This window comes from Danio rerio, chromosome 2 (assembly GCF_049306965.1).
Source record: "Danio rerio strain Tuebingen ecotype United States chromosome 2, GRCz12tu, whole genome shotgun sequence".
NCBI lineage: Eukaryota > Metazoa > Chordata > Actinopteri > Cypriniformes > Danionidae > Danio > Danio rerio.
Genome location: NC_133177.1, coordinates 61,396,405 through 61,412,500, shown reverse-complemented (window position 1 = coordinate 61,412,500; position 16,096 = coordinate 61,396,405). Strand labels below are relative to the sequence as shown.

At 39.2% G+C, this 16,096-nt stretch overlaps 3 protein-coding genes across 7 annotated transcripts in view; all 3 read left to right on the top strand.

Moving 5' to 3' along the window:
• pias4b (protein inhibitor of activated STAT, 4b) overlaps positions 1–2,101 on the top strand; it is a 35,802-nt gene extending 33,701 nt beyond the window's left edge. For all 5 annotated transcript variants that reach the window (XM_073913458.1, NM_001242942.1, NM_200343.2 and 2 more), the window contains 3 exon segments: positions 752–912; positions 1,509–1,645; positions 1,729–2,101. In XM_073913458.1, coding sequence (XP_073769559.1) covers positions 752–912; positions 1,509–1,645; positions 1,729–1,934 — 504 coding nt within the window. In that variant the 3' untranslated portion in view covers positions 1,935–2,101.
• Positions 1–16,096, top strand: part of lingo3b (leucine rich repeat and Ig domain containing 3b) — a 790,077-nt gene that overhangs the window by 275,415 nt on the left and 498,566 nt on the right. The window lies entirely within an intron of this gene.
• Positions 6,028–16,096, top strand: part of map2k2b (mitogen-activated protein kinase kinase 2b) — a 29,137-nt gene continuing 19,068 nt past the window's right edge. Inside the window, 4 exon segments of the mRNA NM_001128281.1 lie at positions 6,028–6,488; positions 13,636–13,846; positions 14,430–14,576; positions 14,841–14,918. Of these exon segments, the coding sequence (NP_001121753.1) occupies positions 6,400–6,488; positions 13,636–13,846; positions 14,430–14,576; positions 14,841–14,918 (525 nt within the window). The 5' untranslated portion in view covers positions 6,028–6,399.

Genomic DNA, 16,096 nt, shown 5'->3' with positions numbered 1-16,096 from the left:
GTGAGTGTGTGTGAGTGAGTGAGTGAGTGTGTGTGAGTGAGTGAGTGAGTGTGTGTGAGTGAGTGAGTGAGTGTGTGTGAGTGCGTGCGTGTTTGTGTGAGTGAGTGAGTGCGTGCGTGTGTTTGTGTGCGTGTGTGAGTTTGTGAGTGAGTGAGTATGTGTGTGAGTGAGTGAGTGAGTGAGACAGTGAGTGTGTGCGTGAGTGTGTGTTTGTGTGCGTGAGTGAGTGAGTGAGTGAGTGTGTGTTTGTGTGTGAGTTTGTGAGTGAGTGAGTGAGTGAGTGAGTATGTGTGTGAGTGAGTGAGTGAGTGAGACAGTGAGTGTGTGCGTGAGTGTGTGTTTGTGTGTGAGTTTGTGAGTGAGTGAGTGAGTGAGTGTGTGTGTGTTTGTGTGTGAGTTTGTGAGTGAGTGAGTGAGTGAGTGAGTGAGTGCGTGCGGTTGTGCGTGTGTTTGTGTGCGTGTGTGAGTTTGTGAGTGAGTGAGTGAGTGAGTGAGACAGTGAGTGTGTGTTTGTGTGCGTGAGTGAGTGAGTGAGTGTGTGTGTGTGTGTGTGTGAGTTTGTGAGTGAGTGAGTATGTGTGTGTGTGAGTGAGTGTGTGTGTTTGTGTTTGTGTGCGTGTGTAAGTGAGTTTGTGCGTGCGTGCGTGTGTGCGTTTGTGTGCGTGTGTTTGTGTGAGTGAGTGAGAGTGTGTGAGTGCGTGCGTGCGTTTGTCTCATCTTCTTTGTGCGTGTGTGTGTGTGTGTGTTCCAGCTAGTGAAGCTGCGGATGTCAGTGCCGTGTCGTTCCAGAGGCTGCGCTCACCTGCAGTGTTTCGACGCTTCTTTCTATCTCCAGATGAACGAGAAGAAGCCCAGGTGGAGCTGCCCCGTCTGCCACAGATACGCCCCGTTTGATGAGCTGCGCATCGACAGGTTAACACACACACTCACTCTCACGCACACAGACACACACAGACACACTTTCTCCCTCACATACACACACTCGCTGTATCGGCATTGATGGATCCACAGTGCAGTTCGGCAACGCTTGACGCCACCCATTCAAAGTGAATGGGAAGTGTTGACAATACATCAGCAGGAGGATGAAGAGGAAACCAGGGTGGACGTTTCAGCAAGACAATGATCCAAAACACAGCCAAGGAGACTCTCAGATGCTTTCAGAGAAAGACAATCAAGCTGTAGAATGGCCCAACCAATCACCTGATCCGAATCCAATAGAGAATACAGAATAAAGCTCAGATTTGATAGACGAGACCCACAGAAACATCGAGATTCTGACACTGTTGAAGCCTGTGAGAAACTCACGCATGACGCTTCATTCTCCTTATGAGAGGCGGCTTTGCATCATTTCATTTTATTTCACACAACTTGATTTATAAGCTAATTAGATTCATTTTCTTTGCATATATGGATGCTTTCTGAGTAAAATGGTGAAATACTTAAACTTATATTCCCCGCTGTGTGCGCACATACACTATTTTTTCTGTAAGCTGTGCTGTTTTCTGTAGTTTGCTGCGTGACGTTCTGGAGAGTTCTGGCGAGGATGTGGAGGAGATTGAATATCTGTCTGACAGCACGTGGAAAGCCGTAAAGCATGATAAAAGCGATCAAAACAAAGGCTCTGCTCGTCATCCTGTCAAACACAGTAAGACCTCAAGGTTCATCTCTGCACTGTGAAGTGGTTTAGCCTCTGTTAGGCTCTGATTGTGTTTTTAATTTTAATAATAGATGTGAATAGTAAACCAGTGAGAGACGCTGTGGTGGATCTGACTCAGAGTTCCTCGGATGATGAAGATTTCCAGAAGGAAGAGACCGTTTCCACACACATCGAGGACAAAAGTGTGCACTTCAGGAAATCTGGCATAGTCAAAAGCGCTCGACACAAAGGTCGAAAAACTCAGGTGCACACAGAAAAACACAGAAATGGTAACTGAACTGGGATTTGTTTACTTTTTAATGTTGTTTTTCTATTCATTTTTCTTTTACATGTCCATTTTTGGTTAGTTTTGTTTATTTTTTTTTAGTCTTTGTTCTCAAGTGTATTTTACTTTGTTGTAAATCTTAATTGTGGTTGCAATAAAGTGTCATCATTAGATGGATAGATCTGACTCGAGTGTATGAGATGAAGATTAAAATGCATCAAATATTCCCACATTTTTAGGCGACGCAGAAGTTAGTGCTGTCACCTTACAGCAAGAAGGTCGCTGGTTCGAGCCTCAGCTGGGTCAGTTGGCGTTTCTGTGTGGAGTTTGCATGTTCTCCCTGGGTTTCCATTAGGTGCTCCAGTTTCCCCTCGTCCAAACACATGCGGTACAGGTGAATTGGGTAGGCTAAATTGTCCGTAGTGCATGAGTGTGTATGGGTTTCCCAGAGATGTTAGTGGTTCATTCTGCTGTGGCGACCCCGGATTAATAAAGGGACTAAGCCGACAAGAAAATGAATGAATGAATTCCCACATTTTTAGATATGCACACATTTGCATTTGAGCTGGAAGGTGTGTAAAATAACAATTAAAATAAACATTTTAAGCCCATTTAACTAAATACACTCACCGGCCACTTTATTAGGTACACCTTATTAGTAGCAGATTGGACCGCTTTTACCTTCAGAACTGTCTTAATTTCCTTGTGGCTTAGATTCAGTAAGCTACTGGAAATATTCCTCAGAGATTCCTCAGTTGCTGCAGATTTGTCGGCTGCACATCCATGATGCCAATCTCCCGTTCCACCACATCCCAAAGCTGTTCTATTGGATTGAGCTCTGCTGACTGTGGAGGCCATTTGAGTACAGTGAACTCATCGTCATGTTCAAGAAACCAGTCTGAGATGATTGAGCTTCATGACATGCTGCGTTATCCTGCTGGAAGTAGCCATCAGAAGATGGAGACACTGTGCTCATAAAGGGATGGACATGGTCAGCAATACTCAGGTAGGCTGTGGCGTTGATGCTCAAATGGTACTAATGCACCCAAAGTGTGCTAATAAAATGTCCCCCACACCGTTACACCACCAGCAGCCGGAACCGCTGATAAATTTTTCAATTCAATTCAATGTATTTATAAAGCACTTTAAAACAACACAGTTGACCAACGTGCCTTCAACAAAGAGTAAAACAAACTTTAAAATGCAAATAAATAAACATAAAATCTCACGCTGTGCTGAAAGCCAAATTGAACAAGTGGGTTTTAAGAAGAGATTTAAAAACAGTAATGGAAGAGGCTTGTCTAATGTACAACGGCAACTCATTCCACAATTTTGGTGCAGCCACAGCAAAAAACCAATCCCCTCTGAGCTTTCGACTGGTCCTGGGCACACCCAAGAGGAGCTGGTCGGCTGACCTGAGCGAACGAGAAGGTGTGTAGGGACAGAGAAGCTCAGAGAGGTTAAGGGGTGCAGCACCATTCAGACACTTAAAAACAAATAAAAGTAACTTAAATGGATCCTGAAGTGCACAGGCAGCCAGAGAAGATAAAATCGGGGTGATGTGCTCGTATTTGCGTGTGCCAGTTAAAAGACGTGCAGCTGCATTCTGAACCAGTTGCAGTCGAGAGATCGAAAACTGACTCACCCCAAAATAAAAAGCATTACAGTAGTCCAAGCGGGAGGTTATAAAAGCAGGGATTACTGTTTCAAAGTGCTTGTGCGTTAAAACATGCTTAATTTTGGCCAGTTGTGGCCAAATAGGCAGGATGGATCCATGCTTTCATGGTGTTGACACCAAATTCTGCCCCGAGCATCCGAATGTGTCAGCAGAAATGGAGACTCATCAGAGCAGCAACGTTTCTCCAATCTTCTATTGTCCAGTTTTGGTGAGTCTGTGTGAATTGTAGCCTCAGTTTCCTGTTCTTAGCTGACAGGAGCGGCACCCGGTGTGCTCTTCTGCTGCTGTAGCCCATCCGCCTCAAGGTTGGACGTGTTGTGTGTTCAGAGATGCTCTTCTGCAGAGCTCGGGTGTAACGAGTGCTAATTTGGGTGTAACGAGTGCTAATTTGAGTGCTTATTTGGGTGTAACGAGTGCTAATTTGTTGCCTTTCTATCAGCTGGAACCAGTCTGGCCATTCTCCTCTGACATCATCAACAAGGCATTTGTGCCCACAGAACTGCCGCTCACTGGATATTTCCTCTTTGTCAGAGCATTCTCTGTAAACCCAAGAGATGGTTGTGCGTGAAAATCCCAGTAGATCAGCAGTTTCTGAAATACTCAGAGCAGCCCGTCTGGCAGCAACAACCATGCCATTTTCAAAGTCACTTAAATTCCCTTTCTTCCCCATTCTGATGCTTGCTTTGAACTGCAGAAGATCGTCTTGACCATGTCTACAAGCCTAAATGGATTGAGTTGCTGCCATGTGATTGGCTGATGTGCGTTATCGAGCAGTTGGACAGGTGTACCTAATAAAGTGGCCGGTGAGTGTAGATTAACATTTAAACCAATTAAGTAATCTCCGTTTAATACTTTCCAAAGAAACTAACAAAAAGAATTGACTGTGTATCTTAGAAATAAAATAAAACGAAAAATAACAACTGAATAGCATTAAACCGATGATGTAAACCCAAAACTAATTTACAAGGAAAATATTAAACATATTAACTAACACCAAAGTTTTAATCAATCAATAATTTTCCTTCGGCTTAGTCCCTTTATCTATCAGGGGTCGCCACAGCAGAATGAACCGCCAACTTTTCAGCAAATATTTCACGCAGCGGATGCCCTTCCAGCAGCAACCCAGTACTGGGAAATACCCACACACTCATTTACACACAATCAAACATTACAACCTGTTTAGTTCATCAATTCCCCTATAGCGCATGTGTTTGGACTTTGGGGGAAACCGGAGCACCCGGAGGAAACCCACGCCAACACAGGGAGAACTAGCAAACTCCACACATGTATCACAAACACAACACATTTATAATAAATAAATTGCTTAAGTAGACTTTAGAGAGTGCCGTAACTGTGAACAAAAATGACAAAACATTTTTATATAAATAAACAAAAATATTTAAGTAGAATTAAGTAATAATTGTGAAATAAGAAGTTAATTAATAACACAAGTTACGCTTGTTGCAAGTGCATCGCTCCCATCTCGCGATAGTTGGCGCGAGATCTGCGCTCTGATGTTTCCGGTAACCTGCGGAGAGTAGCTGGGCCGAAATTCACCGCACCTTCATCAACCTCCGGCTTCTCTACCGGGACTTTCCGTTCACCGGGACCCGCTGTATTCGACACTTACTCCGGGAGCTCGTTACCCGATAGAGACCGTGAGCGCTGACAGAGCCGTTAAAACTCCGCGCACACACATAGACGGATGCTAACAAGCTAACAGCATCCTCTCGTGCGCCGGAGAAATCTGAAATAATCTCTGCGTTTAATACTTAAACATCATTTATGCTCGTTTTATAAAGTTAATATGGTTTTTGATCGCTGTAAAAGTACACAAGTGGTGTTTTGCGCGTTGTGACAGCAGCTCAGGTTGTTTACAGGTGATTTTACAGATAAGTTATATCCATCTAATCACATTAAAGTCAATATATTAGTGAATTATATTGATATAAACTATATGGATCGATTACAATAGACTTTTCAGCTCTTTTTATGTGACTTTATATCCATAAAATCACAAAGCCAATATCAGAGAGTTATAATAGTAATATAAAGTATCTGACTCAAACAAAATAGTCTGCTATTAGTGTTTCATATGTGATATTATATCCATATAATCACATTAAAGTCCAAATAAAAGTGAACTACATTATGATAAAGTATCTGGATCAATCACAATAGACATTTCTGCTGTTAGTGTTTCATATTTGATTTTATATCCATATAATCACATTAAAGTCCATATAGAAGTGAGATAATATAAAGTATCTGGATAAATCACAATAGATATCTCTTCTATTAGTGTTTCATATGTGAAATTACATCCATATAACCACATCAAACTCAATATAAAATTATAATTGTTTCTGACTACATCAAGATTAGACATTTCTGCTTTTAGTGTTTCTTTTATATCCATATAATCACATTAAAGTCATTATCAGAGGGAATAATGTTAATATAAAGTATCTGGCTCCATCAGAATAGACATTTCTGCTATTAACCTTTCAAATGTGATTATTATATCAATATAGTCACATTAAAGTCAATATAAAAGTGAATTATTTTAATGTAAAGTATCTGGATTGTTCAGAATAGACATTTCTGATATTAGTCTTTTACATGTCGTTGGTCCTAATAATGAGCAGATCTGGAAAGTGAATAGATTATGGAGTTTTGGACTTTTTCATGAATCAGACTGATCTAAACTCTCGATCAGCTCGATGACCGGCTGTAAACTAGAGTCTCTGTTGAGTACAGCTCAGTCTGAGCTTATCTGTTAAGATTAAAACATCAGCCATGGCTCCCAAAAAGAGGCCAGATCCTATAGTTATAACTGGAAGCGGAGAAGCACAGACGACCTCCACGCCCATAGATGCTGCATCAGAGTGAGTTATGCATCTTTACGATATTGGAGAATTATGATGCTGGGATATTTGGTTTTTCTGCAATATTTATTGTGATAGCTTGATCAGCTCTGTTTGGAAATAATTCATATATTTAGACTGATTTGGGATTATTCTGGCTTTGAATCATGCTTAAACCTAATAAACAATTTAAAAGGATAGATATAGTAGTCAACGTTTGAAGCGTATCAAAATTGTCCTAATGGCTGCTGTTTAATTGTTTTATGAAAACGTGCCATTATAAATTGATAAAACGTTGACTACTGGTTATCTCACTCTTCATTCTCTTTCACAGTTCACCGGCTGTAGTGTTTCTTAATTTTCTAGAGATATTTAATCAGGTTTACTTCAGGACTCTGGTCTGTCCATTTCATTATTTCAATGTTTTCAGCTTCAAGAAACTATTTTATGTCTGAATGATGAAAAAAGTTAAGTCAATTTAAGGGGTTAGTTTATCCATAAACAAAACGGAACTTAAGTTATTTATAACAAAATAATTACAAATGAATTTGACTGGATGAACACAGTAAGTGATCCATGTATATTATTGTCCTCAGATAATAATGACTGTTGTTCAACTGTTTAAGACAGGGGTCTCAAACTCGCGGCCCGCGGGCCATTTGCGGCCCTCAGTGCAATATTTTGTGGCCCGTGCCGACCGCTGTACTCTGACAGAATCAGCGGAGCGGGGAGCGCTGATTCTATCCGTACACAGCGCGCTTGTCACTCAATGCGCGTTCTGATCAGCTGTGTTGTCGTGCGCATACTGAAGGGCGGGACCGAGGGTGTGTCGCGTCGCGGGGGCACTTTTGATCATTTTGGAAGGGCACTTGAGCCCTATGTGTGCACGTGCCTGCCCTGCATCTTATATATATTATCAGCCTGATCTCACGAGAAAACGTAAGTATTTTACGTTTTGCCAGTTTAGTGGCTAATTCGTACGAGTTCAGTCATACGAAATGGTACGATTTTTAAAAGGAGGCGTGGCACCTGACCCCACCCCTAACCCCAACCGTCATTGGGGGATAAGCAAATCGTACTAAATTGTATGAATTAGATCGTACGAATTCATACGAATTAGCCACTAAATGAAAAAGTTACGAATTGCCGTGAGATTGTGTTGATATTATAGGTAGATACAGACTGGTACAGACTGATGTGACTGGAGTGGGGTGGGGGTGTTTTATTTATACATATATACGCCTTTTTTTAGGTGAGGGAATGGAAGTTTTGAGTGAGTTCCCCCACTTTTTTTTCCTAGGACTTCAATAAGTTAAAGTACAGGTCTAGACTTAATGATGATCATCTTCAAGCCATACTGAGGGTCTCAACTGCTTCCGCTCTAAAGCCAAATGTGCTTCAGATTTGTGAGAAGAAGCGCTGTCAAGTCTCTGGCAGCAAGAAGTAGGCAAAAGATGCCATGTTCAGAAGAACTGTTCATAATCTTCACTCAATGTTCTATTAATGTTCAGGACACTTCATGTTCAGAAGAAATAATTAAAACTGTTAATAATGACATTTAAGGACTTTTTTTTTGTGGAATCCCTTATGCGGCCCAGCCTCACCCAGACTTTGCCTCCTGCGGCCCCCAGGTAAATTGAGTTTGAGACCCCTGGTTTAAGAAAAAACTTGCCATGATTAAACTAATTTAAATTGTGATGATCCACTTCTAATGTTGACTACTGGTTATCTCACTCTTCATTCTCTTTCACAGTTCACCGGCTGTAGTGTTTCTTAATTTTCCAGAGATATTTAATCAGGTTTACATTGGACTCTGGTCTGTCCATTTCATTATTTCAGTGTTTTCTGCTTCAAGAAATTATTGTATGTCCGAATGATAAAAAAAAAAAGAGTAAAAATTCAATTTAAGGGGTTAGTTTTATCCAAAAATGAAACGGAAATTAGGTTTTTAATTACAAAATAGTTAGAAATGAATTTGACTGGATGAACACAGCAAGTGATTCGTTTGCATAATGGTTCATACAGTAGTAAACTTTTGAAGTGGATCAAAATTGTTTTTGAAAATTGTCCTCCGATAATAATGGATGTTGTTCAATTGTTTTATGAAAACTTGCCATGGTAAATTGATGAAACTGAAAAATTGTGCTAAATTGTGCTAAATTGTGCTAAATTGTGATGATCCACTTCTAATGTTGACTACTGGTTATCTCACTCTTCTTCATTCTCTTTCACAGTTCACCGGTTGTAGTGTTTCTTTTATTTTCTAGAGATATTTAATAAGGTTTACTTCAGGACTCTGGTCTGTCCTTTTCATTATTTTAATGTTTTCAGCGTCAAGAAATTATTTTATGTCCGAATGATAAAAAAAATAAAGTAAAAAGTCAATTTAAGGGGTTAATTTATCCATAAAATGAAACAGAAATTAGGTTTTTAAATACAAATTAGTTAAAAAATAAATTTGACTGGTGATAAACTTTGATTCTGTTATAGTTAAAATACATAAATCTCATGTATTTGGAATTACAGCGGTGAAAACTTAGTATTAACTTAATATTAACTTAGTAACTTAGGAAAAAAGTATTGAACACATGGTTGTGTTTTTTTTTCATCGGAATATTATTTCTAAACAAGTTGTTGACATGAAATTAAAGCGGATTTTGGTAAAAACCAAAACAATACCAACATAAAAACAAAAAAGAAATTTGTAATAAAGAAAGCACTAAACTAGGGAAACATATTTAATACTTTATATGAAGGCTTTTTTGGTGCGACAGTGTAAAAACGCTCTCATATGAAGTCACATGCATTGCTTAGGTGTCAAAATCTTGATGGTTTTGTGGGTCCTGTCTATAAAATCTGAGCTTTATTCTGCAGTTTCTACTGGATTCGGATCAGGTGATTGGCTGGGCCATTCTTCAGCTTGATTTTCTTTCTCTGAAAGCATCTGAGTCTCTTGGCTGAAAATGTCCACCCTGGTTTCCTCTTCATCCTCCCGCTAATGTAGATGTAGGAATAGAGCAGCTGATATTCATTTACACCGAGAAGATTTCAGCTGCTGTCTGGGCTTTCACTGCCCAACTACACCTCCCTTCATGTGTTCAATACTTTTTTCCTGTGTCATTTATTTTATTACTCATAACTTCATTTGTAAACTAATTAGATTTGTTTTCTTTGCATATATTGATTTCTTGGGTTTTTATCAACATCAAGTGAAAATTTCAAGTCATTAGCTATGCTTCCACCCACCTATATTTATGTGCATTTTGGATATGCGCATAAAAACGTTGATGGAAACGCCAAGATAAAAAAATGTAAAAATGCATGCGCTTAACTAAGAAGGATAAACTATTTATTGGATAAGTCTACGATGGAAACACTTTTACCAAACAAATTCCAGTATGCACATTAAAAAAGTCATGTGATTGTTGTATTTTTTTTTGTAATTTTATTTATGAAAACGTGTGTGAATGGACAAACCAGCAGGCTGAGTACACTGTAAAATATCTGAAATGTTGTATTGGTCATTCTAAAACACCGAAACCATTTAAGTATTAGTGTTATTATATTATTAATGACCTCCAGAACTGTCAAGAGCCTCTGTGGTCCTTATCTTCAAACACCACCACACGTTCATTGTGTGTTGGCAATGTCTTCTGAGTAGGGATGGCTGACGTGAAACTGACGTTTCGACACAGGGTCGAGATCCCGAAGCGCAAGTGTTTCGAAACACTGCACCGAAGCATGATTCGAAACACCTGATTTCTGTTTCGTATGGCCTAGCGCAGTGGTTCCCAACCTGGGGTCCGCGCCCCCCTAAGGGGGGCGCCAGAGTTCACAGAGGGGGCGCGGGAGAGGATAAGTATTGAGGTAGAAAAAGGCATAAAAATGCTCCACTATTATAAAGGGCTTTGCAATTAATCGAAAATCTGATTTAGATTTCGGTTTCAAACGATTATAAAAAAGCATTAATCGAGATAATTGATTATTGCATCATATTTCGCCACGTTCCAGTTGTACACGCTCTTAAATGGCTCTTAAAAGCGCGAAAGAGCTTATGTGTGTGTGCAGCACGATCACGCAGTCAGAAGCATGCGGCCGGTCAGCATTCACTCTCATTCACACACTGAGACGAGCAGAGGAGCGCAGACATCTAAAGTCATCTTAACGTGAGCGCTTTAATGGTCAAATAGGTGTCAAAACGCGGTGTTTAGTGATTATTTACATTGACCCTCATTTGTGTAATAAACAAACGAGTTGAGGATCAAAAGACGTGAAAGAGAAACCATTAAAGAGACAGCGCGCTATAATCCTTCTGCCGCCTGTTTTTATCATTATTAAACAAACATAACGAGAAAACCCTCGCTGCTCTTGACTATAGGACTGCTGTAGCTAAAGTGTTTTTCTTACAGTGAAGATGCTTAAAGCACAGTTTGTTTTATATTTTTATTCTATTGTATTTATTTCTCTTTCCTTTGCAGGGTGGAAAATAACTATGTATACAGTTGAAGTCAGAATTATTAGCCCTCTTGAATATTAGCAAACCTTTTCCTGCCCAATTTCTGTTTCATGGAAAGAATATTTTATTAACTTATTTCTGAACATAATAGTTTTGATATCTCATTTCTAATTACTGGTTTCTTTTTGTCTTTGCTATAATGACAGCACATAATGTTTTACTAGATATTTTTCAAAATACAAACATTCAGATTAAAGTGCAGTTCAAAGGCTTAATTAGAGTAATGAGGCAAGTCATTATAACGGTAGTTTATTCTGCAGACAATCAAAAATATATATTAGTTAAGGGGGCTAATAATATTGACCTTAAATTGGTTTCAAAATATTTAAACCTGTCTTTATTCTAGCTAAAATAAAACAAATAGAAGAAAAAATATTATAGGAAATACTGTTAAAATTCCTTGCTCTGTTAAACATAATTTGGGAAATATTTATAAAAAAAAAAAAAATCTCAGGAGCGCTAATAATTTTGACTTTAACTGGCAATGGTTTTGAATAATCGTGATTACAATTATGACCAAAATAATCGTGATTATGTTTTTTCCCAAAATCGAGCAGCCCTACTATTATATATGTATTTTTAAGTACCAAAAAATAAATAAAAATCTAAACGCATGCTTAAAATTCCAACATAATAGTGAAAATAATTAAAATAAATAACTTTAAATAATTATTTAAATTTTGCTCACTCGCGCAATCTACTTGTCAACGTGTCGTAGAGGCAAAATCAAAACAAAAATGGCAGACAAACGTAAATGCAGTGATTCTTCAGAGGCGAAGAAAAAGATTAGACAGTATGACAAAACCTACCTAAATTTTGGTTTTATTGAAGGCCAAGACAAGTTAAAACTGATTAATTAATATTTTCTACACATATTACTATATATTAATATTACACAAACACACACACACACACACACACACACACACACACATATATATATATATATATATATATATATATATATATATATATATATATATATATATATATATATATATATATGTACAGTACATATGTATGTGCGTGCGTGTGTATTTATATGGTGGGGGGGCTCCAATGTTTGTATATGTTCATGGGGGGGGCCCCAAAGAAAAAGGTTGGGAACCACTGGCCTAGCGGACCGTGCGTGTGCACGTTGATACTGTTTCAAATTAATTTTGGGTTCGAATCCCGACTAGCACAAATACTCCAAAATCATGATTTTATGTATTTTAATCATGTTTCTGTTTTATGGTGTAGTCTAGATAGGATACGCCATCAATTTAGCATCATTTTTGTAACACTGTAAAACAATAATTATTATTTTTACAATACTGTAATGGGTTATTTTTTGGATAGACGTTAATAAAATACAATGGGAAATTTAATTAATAATATAAATAATTATTGTTAACTTCTGGCCACAACTGTATCAGATCTAGCAACAACCCTGTTTTATGACCAAAACAATACACATTTATTTACAAGGTGTTTATTCCAATGTCAGAGCAATGTTGAAACAAAACGATACAAGAACAAAGCATTACCAACTGATAGTAAAGCATTTCAAAATAATTGTTTTAACCTGGATTCGAACCCATTATCCCCGCATTGTGGTCACGAACTTCAACTGCTCGACTAAACCACTTGTAGGTACAAGGCTACAAAGTGGGGTTTCATACCTCAATATGCTCAAATGTTCTTTACAGAAACTGTTTCAGTGCCATACAAATGAAATGACCACTAGGTGTCACCGTAGAGTGGGGTTTCGAAACGTTTCGAAGCTTCGACACATTTGCTTCGACTGTTTCAGTGTTTCGCAAAGCCTCGCTTTGCCCACCACTACTTCTGAGGTGCAAGTCATTTATTAAATAAGGAAAAGATTCACGCAGCTTCTCCTACTGCTGCAAATTCCATTTTTACTGTTGATATTTGGCCAGTTAATCAGGAAGTTCTCCTTGACTCACTTGATGGAAACGCTGCTGTATTTGCATGGCTGCGTCCGAAACTACATACTTCCATACTATATAGTATGCCAAAATCAGTATGCGAGCCGAGTAGTGTGTCCGAATTCATAGAATTTGAAAATCAGTATGCGAGAAGTACCCGGATGACTTACTACTTCCGGCGAAATTCCGGAGTGCGCATCCCATGCATGCTGCACTATCCCATGATGCCCCGGGAGCGAATTCATGAATGGAAGTAAAGTGACGCAACTGACGCAGGTAGGTCACGTGACCATGACAAAATGGCAGATGTAGTACGTCCGAATTCCATTCATACTTTTCACATTCATACTGTATAGAATGAACTTTTCTAACGGCCGAGTTGTACGGTTAAATTCAAATGCAGTACCTACTGAGTAGTAGGCGGTTTCGGACGCAGCCCATGTCTTTTATGCGATATTCCTGTTTTGCGCATACATTTAATTAGCATCTTTTGGATGGAAACTTTGCTCATGGCACCTTTAGAAGTGTTTTCTGAGAAAAACGCTGACGTGTTCAATACTTATTTCCTCCACTCTGTCTTTTGCTCAAATATAATAGAAACGTATAAACTCAACTATCGATACTGAAACGATATATTGTGCAGCCCTAATCTCTAAATCAATGAGCTTTTCTGTAATAAATGTTGCATGTCATTTTAATGTGTTTTTCTCGCGAACGCCAGAGCGAATCTTGAAGCCCTGCAGAAGAAGCTGGATGAGCTGGATTTGGACGAGCAGCAGAAGAAGCGTCTGGAAGCTTTCCTCACGCAGAAAGCCAATCTGGGAGAGCTGAAGGACGATGATTTCCAGCATATCTGTGAACTGGGAGCTGGAAACGGAGGAGTGGTGAATAAAGTGTGCCACAAACCTTCAGGTCTCGTCATGGCCCGGAAGGTGAGATGCCTGTGCATAAATGCAATATCAGACTGCACCTGTGAGAACAGCACATTTATACCATTAACAGATTCATTCATGTCCAGCAGTGTGTGCAGGGCCGGTGAGCGCTCCGTGCTTTAGTCACTCAGTTCTGTTATAAAAATCTATTTTCTTGTGATAACGGGATTTCGTTGAGACATATTTTCCTCACGCTTGCATATATATTTTTTTGCTTGTTAGTTTGATTAGTGTTGATTTCAAATGCAATAAATGTGTTTGTATAAAACTTGTATTAAAGGTGCTCATAATTGGTGGGTGCGACTCAATTTTGGCTGATGCGCCTACATAGGAGCACCGGTGCTACCAAGCAAAAAGGTTAACTTCGAGCCCTGCGTGTCATAAAAATTTCTAATTTTAATCTTTTTTTTGTATCATGTAAGGTTGATGTTCTTTTTTTGTACTAAACCTTTTTTATTATATAAACATGTTGTTTATGAAAGTGTTGATAAGTTTTTGCCATGAAGTAGCCAGGGCAGCTAATATGTCGACACTTAACTGAAAATCTCTCTCTGTCTGCTTACCTGTCTGCTGTTTGCTGTAGTTAATTCACCTGGAGATCAAGCCGGCCATCAGGCATCAGATCATTAGAGAGCTGCAGGTCTTGCATGAGTGTAATTCACCATACATCGTGGGTTTTTACGGCGCATTTTACAGCGATGGCGAGATTAGTATCTGTATGGAGAACATGGTACGTTTACAGTCTTTTTTTATTATTGGTATGTTATAGGGATGCACAATATTGAAAAATAGTTGTCTCATAAACATCATCTTCAAATAAAGTGCTACATATTTTTATTAATTACTAGGTTTTCTATGACTCATCCGTCTAATAATCCCTGCATTAGCTGAAAATTGAATGAAAAGCCAATTTAAGTCATTTTGTATATTCTGTGGGTCTAAAAGGTTTGTTTGTGGTTATTGACTTTAATCTAGCTCTGTTTCCTGTCGGCAGGACGGCGGATCGTTGGATCAGGTCCTGAAAGAGGCTCGCAGAATCCCAGAGGAGATTTTGGGAAAAGTCAGCATAGCTGTAAGTGTCTTTACTCCGATAATATAAAGAACTATAAAAGTCTGCAGAGTCTTAAAGGGTCACGAAACACCAAAACACATGTGTTGAGCTGTTGACAGTGGTATATGTGTCCCACACTGCTAAAAACACTATTAGGACACCTATATTTCACTAAAAAGTTTAAATTGGTTGTTTTTGCGTTATTTTAAGCAAATTTGTACTTCCGGTTTGAAACGAATTTTTGAAGCTGCGTCACGGTCATGACATAATAGCGTGTATTCCAGCGTGCAGACTGGACGCCTGTGCCAGAGTTTGTCTTATTACGTCTTACAGTGTGCTGCATTAACGCATGAGTAAGGCTTGGTTCAAACCAATCAGCGCGCTCTATTGTGCAACTTCATTAATATTCATTACTGTGTTTAGACGACAGAAACGCCACGTTGTGTTGGCAAAACAAGCGTGAAGTGTTGCTTTTATAGTTTGCTGCAGTGAAGTTTTGTTTTCATTTTCTCTCTGTGAGAGCTCAGCTGGAGTCACGTGTGGATTAACAGTGTACGCGACGCTCGACAACAATAACTTACGTGTCTAAGGAGGATTATTGTTTACCTGAGAGCTGTTCTCATCTGCAAACGCTGAGATCCGGATTCGCTTGTAGTCTCCTCTTAATAAAGACGCGGCTCTAGTTGCTGGTGATTGTCCTGTCTCTACAGATTTGGTAAGTGAGTGACCAGTGCTCTTTGTTTATTCAGTTTGTTCGTATCGAACTAAGTTAACTATTGCACCGAGTGTAAACATGTGAGCACCGCAACCAAACTTTAACCTCGTGTAGGGTTTTCACCGCATTTAGTGACCGGAATAACACACGCGGCTTTCTGACGCTACCTGCCGTGTGCATCTAAGTTTCTGGGAAATGTTTTCTCTCATTCGCCGTGCGGTATCAAACATTACATGAAAAATACACGCTTACAGCAGTTCCTCGAATCAAATATCTCGTTTGTCGGGAGGGACATGAATGAATTCCCTGAATGAAAGAGCCAAACTGCAGTTAAAGTCCACCATTTAATCATTTGGCAAATAATTCGAATACAGATGTCCATGTAGGTTAAACACCATCACTTTCTCCTGTGTGTGTATTTTGACTCTGAAACTCGCGCGCGCCCAAATAGACACTCCCACACCCTCCCACTTTAGTTCCTCCG